At 45.6% G+C, this 3843-nt stretch overlaps 1 protein-coding gene across 1 annotated transcript; it reads left to right on the forward strand.

The window, feature by feature from the left end:
• Positions 1–263: 263 nt before the first annotated feature.
• Positions 264–3008, forward strand: LOC104442025. The gene is made up of 4 exons (XM_010055315.3): positions 264–577; positions 877–1077; positions 1505–1720; positions 2303–3008. The coding sequence occupies exons 1-4, from the start codon at positions 500–502 to the stop codon at positions 2570–2572; spliced, it is 765 nt and encodes a 254-aa protein (XP_010053617.1). The 5' UTR covers positions 264–499; the 3' UTR covers positions 2573–3008.
• The last annotated feature ends 835 nt before the right edge of the window (positions 3009–3843 follow it).

The following is a 3843-nucleotide window of genomic DNA, read 5'->3' on the forward strand; positions in this document are numbered from 1 at the left end:
AAAGGGTTAATTGGCCAATAATGAGAGGGAATATATGATTAAAGAATATGGGTGGTGGAATATCTGTATAATATACGAGATAAGACTGAGATTGAACCCACTCCGATACAGGGGAGAAAAGAGCATAGAAAAGGAGCGGAGATGGCGAGTTCCTTGTTCCAAACGCATCTCTTTCAGGCTCGGGGCTCGGATTCAGGCTCGGTGGTAGACTTTGAGTAGATAAGAACGACCGTTCCTGTCCCTCTCTCTGTCTCTCTCCCCCTCTTTCTCTCTCTCTTTCTATCTTCCCCACTTCTACAAGAACCCGTTCTCTCTCTCTCTCTCTCTGTTTCTCTCACTAACACAACCCTCCAATTTGCTCTTTTAAGTTCTCTCTCTCTCGAGACCCAGGACCCATTCTCACCTCCAAGCACGCCCCCTCTCTCCTTCTTCTCATCCCTCTCTCTCCCCACCTCTCTCTTGCTCTCTCTGCTGTTTCGGTGAAAAACAGAGCGCTCTGATGCAGCATTTCAAGCTGGCGATCGAGAACCAGGACAGCGCTGTCTGGGAAATCAAGCCTAAGAACAGGCGAATCATGGTACGGGTTCGTTGCCTTTCTGTGCATTTCTCTCGTCCTTCGCGTTCTCGATGCGTCTTGTCATTTCGGGTTGTGATCAAAATCGTATCTTTTGGGCTTCAAGAATGACGGCGTCCTCTGTCATCAAACCCCCTGTTCTTCTCTGCTCTTGACTTTATCCTCTTGATCGTTTCTCAATTTCTTTTTTCGCGTTCCACTGAATGTTCGTCTGTTGCCGATTTCTTGCTGACCAATGGGGGAGTTTTGATGGATTGAAATGGGTATGACGGTCGTGCTCTGTTTTGGTTGTGCCTGAACAGGGCGGTGGCGGTCCCGACGAAGAAGACAACAATAGGTGGCCACAATGGTTGAAGCCTCTGCTCCAAGAGAGCTTCTTCGTACAATGCAAGATACACGCGGATTCTCACAAGAGCGAGTGCAACATGTTTTGCTTGGATTGCGTCAACGGCCCTCTCTGCTCTCTCTGCCTCGCTTCTCACAAGGATCATCGCACAATACAGGTACCACAAATCATCTCCTAAAATTGTGCTCTATTCCACTATTACAGATTCTGCTCCTTTATTAGTTTGAGCAGTACTATTTCATTCTTTCCAGTCAAACTTTCTTTGTTTCACTTTTCTTGTTTATGGAAATGTGAATTTCCCCTGTTTTTGCCTTTAGCCGTTTTCTCCATTTGGGTTCTGCAATTTCAACTCTATCCAACTGTTTTTTTGTGGAAAAATAATTCAACAAAGGCCTGCACTTCCTCAAAAAAGTAAACTTTCTGTTGTTGAATCCTCCCTGAGCATTGCATAGTCAATCTATCTTAAATTATCGATGTGTAGCTGAGAATGTCAAACATTGAAACCTCCCGAACCCATTCTCATAACCTCCGAGTTTCCAGCTGAAATCGTAACGAACTCTTGATCTATTGTGCGACATCAACAGATAAGGAGGTCGTCGTACCATGATGTGATCAGAGTCTCGGAGATACAGAAGGTATTGGACATCACAGGGGTTCAGACCTACATCATAAACAGCGCGAGGGTCGTCTTCTTGAACGAGCGGCCTCAGCCTAGGCCTGGCAAAGGCGTCACCAACACTTGCGAGGTGTGCGAGCGAAGCCTCCTCGATTCCTTCCGGTTCTGCTCTCTGGGCTGCAAGGTAATTAATCTCGAGTCCCCTGTTGCTCTTTTCTCATTTCCTTCTTCTCTTCCCCATTTTTGCCCAACGATACCCTAGAAAAATCTCAACAAAAATTGGGCAGTAAAAATGCGGTCATTACCCTGAATATTGAAGAAAACTATGAGCACTTTTTTCTCCATTTTTCCAAATTTGTAGACTTCAACTACCACCAGTCGAAAGAAAGAAAACTTTGATGGTGGAAAAGAGAATCCTTTTAAAAGATCAAGAACCGATTCTCTCGATGAGACTTGATCTGTCGCGAGTCCTGCGATCAATCTTTGAGTAATGTGATGTCCAACCATATGGATCGATGTAAACTTCGCTCGAGAATTTTAGTTAGGCGCGTCCACAAGTCAACAGTAATCACCCAATTGTCTGGTTTAATTATAAAGTTTGACTCCCCCGCAATTGCCCAAGCTTTAAGTCCCTGTCCTTAATTTTTTTTGATCGGAAGTCCCTGTCCTTATTCAAAGGTCGTTTTCTTACATTTTTTTTCCGGACTCATTTAATGAAATACTGCAATTGACGCGTTGTTTGGTTTCAAACTCCATGAATGGGCAGATTGTGGGGACATCGAAGAATTTCGTGAAGGAGAAGAGGAACCTCAGGAGGTCGTCAATGGTGTCTGACGACGACTCCGAAGACTCGTACAGCAGCAGCAGCCGCCCCGCTGGTGCCGGCGGCCATGGGGGGCGGCGCAGGGCGAGCAAGAAAGTCCAGAGCTTCAGCCCGTCGACGCCCCCTGCGACGGCCCCGAGTTTCCGGATTGCCAAGCGGAGGAAGGGGATTCCCCACCGATCCCCGACCGGGGGATTCGTCATAGAATATTAGGCCCACTGATGATGACGACGACGATCGTAAACTTTAGAAGGAACGTAATCGCCCCCTCTCGTCTTCAGTCGTTTTAACTTAAAGCCGTATATGTATATAGAAGAAGAAGATGAAGGAAGCATGTCAAAAGACGGTAGGAAAGTGCAGGAAAACAGAAGCAAATAAGGAAAATAAACGCCGGCGGCTGTAATGGCGAAGTGGTAAAAAAACTGTCGGATGAAGCAGGAAAAACATCATGTGATTATATATGGGTTGCTTTCTTTTCTTTCGTTTCTGGTTGTTTTTTTAGAGTGGTTGATGTGTAAAACATAAGTTTTGGCAGAAGATGTATATAAGAAGGCGGTTGTTGTGTAGGCGGAGGATGCGTACGCAGCTCCCCAGCAATGAAGTACTTATGCGAAAAAAACCCAAAACGAAAAAGCTTGTGATCTCGTCCTGTGATTTTGTGAATCCTGTAGCTTCCATTTTTAGAACGTTCCTGTTTTCTTTTTGCCCCCTCCCGAGGGAACGTCGCTGTTATAACCTCGTGGCCGGTGGCCGGTGGCCGGTGGCCGGTGGCAGGTGGCAGGTGTCGATGAGAACCACCAGCCGCGGCGGGTCCCACGGCGGCCGGACGTGTGGAACGGATCGGGGGTGGGACAAAAGGGAAAGGGTTGGCTGTCGGCTTGCTCTGCGTCTTTGGGGATGGGACATGGCCATTGGCCGCCTTAAAAAAAGCTCTGACAGGGGGAGGTGACTTCTGGAGTCTTGTGGCGTAAATGATTTTGCCAGGTCGCCCCGGGTCAGAAACGGAATTTAAGCAGGGTCCTTTCTAGGGCAAACTCTTACTACGTCGTAATCCATATTTTCCTTGGAAAGATTTTATCCCGGAAAGAAAGAAAAGGAGGTGGGAAATTCAGAGCGCATTTATTTTCGACACAACATTTTGCTTAGCTTCCTGTCAAATCTTAAAGATATAATCTGACCACTAAGGACTACCAAGTATCAGAGACCAAGTAACGTGTTTTGGATCCAAAAAAAAAAAAAAAAAGCAACGTGTTACATGGTGCGAGTCGCTATTTAAGATAGTGACCGAATAGGAAAAAGAACAATAATATCACAAGTAGGTAATTTTGTTTTTCGGTTTTCCAATCAGGTGCATGAACATTTTCTATTCAATCAAGTGCTTTAACTATTCGAATATAGGTTAACGTGAGAAGTCGGTTAACAAATTGCAATATCACGTGATTTTACCTATGCAATTTACTTTATTTTTTCTTGTCAGTGATTTA

The sequence above is a fragment of the Eucalyptus grandis genome, chromosome 4 (assembly GCF_016545825.1).
Source record: "Eucalyptus grandis isolate ANBG69807.140 chromosome 4, ASM1654582v1, whole genome shotgun sequence".
Lineage (NCBI taxonomy): Eukaryota > Viridiplantae > Streptophyta > Magnoliopsida > Myrtales > Myrtaceae > Eucalyptus > Eucalyptus grandis.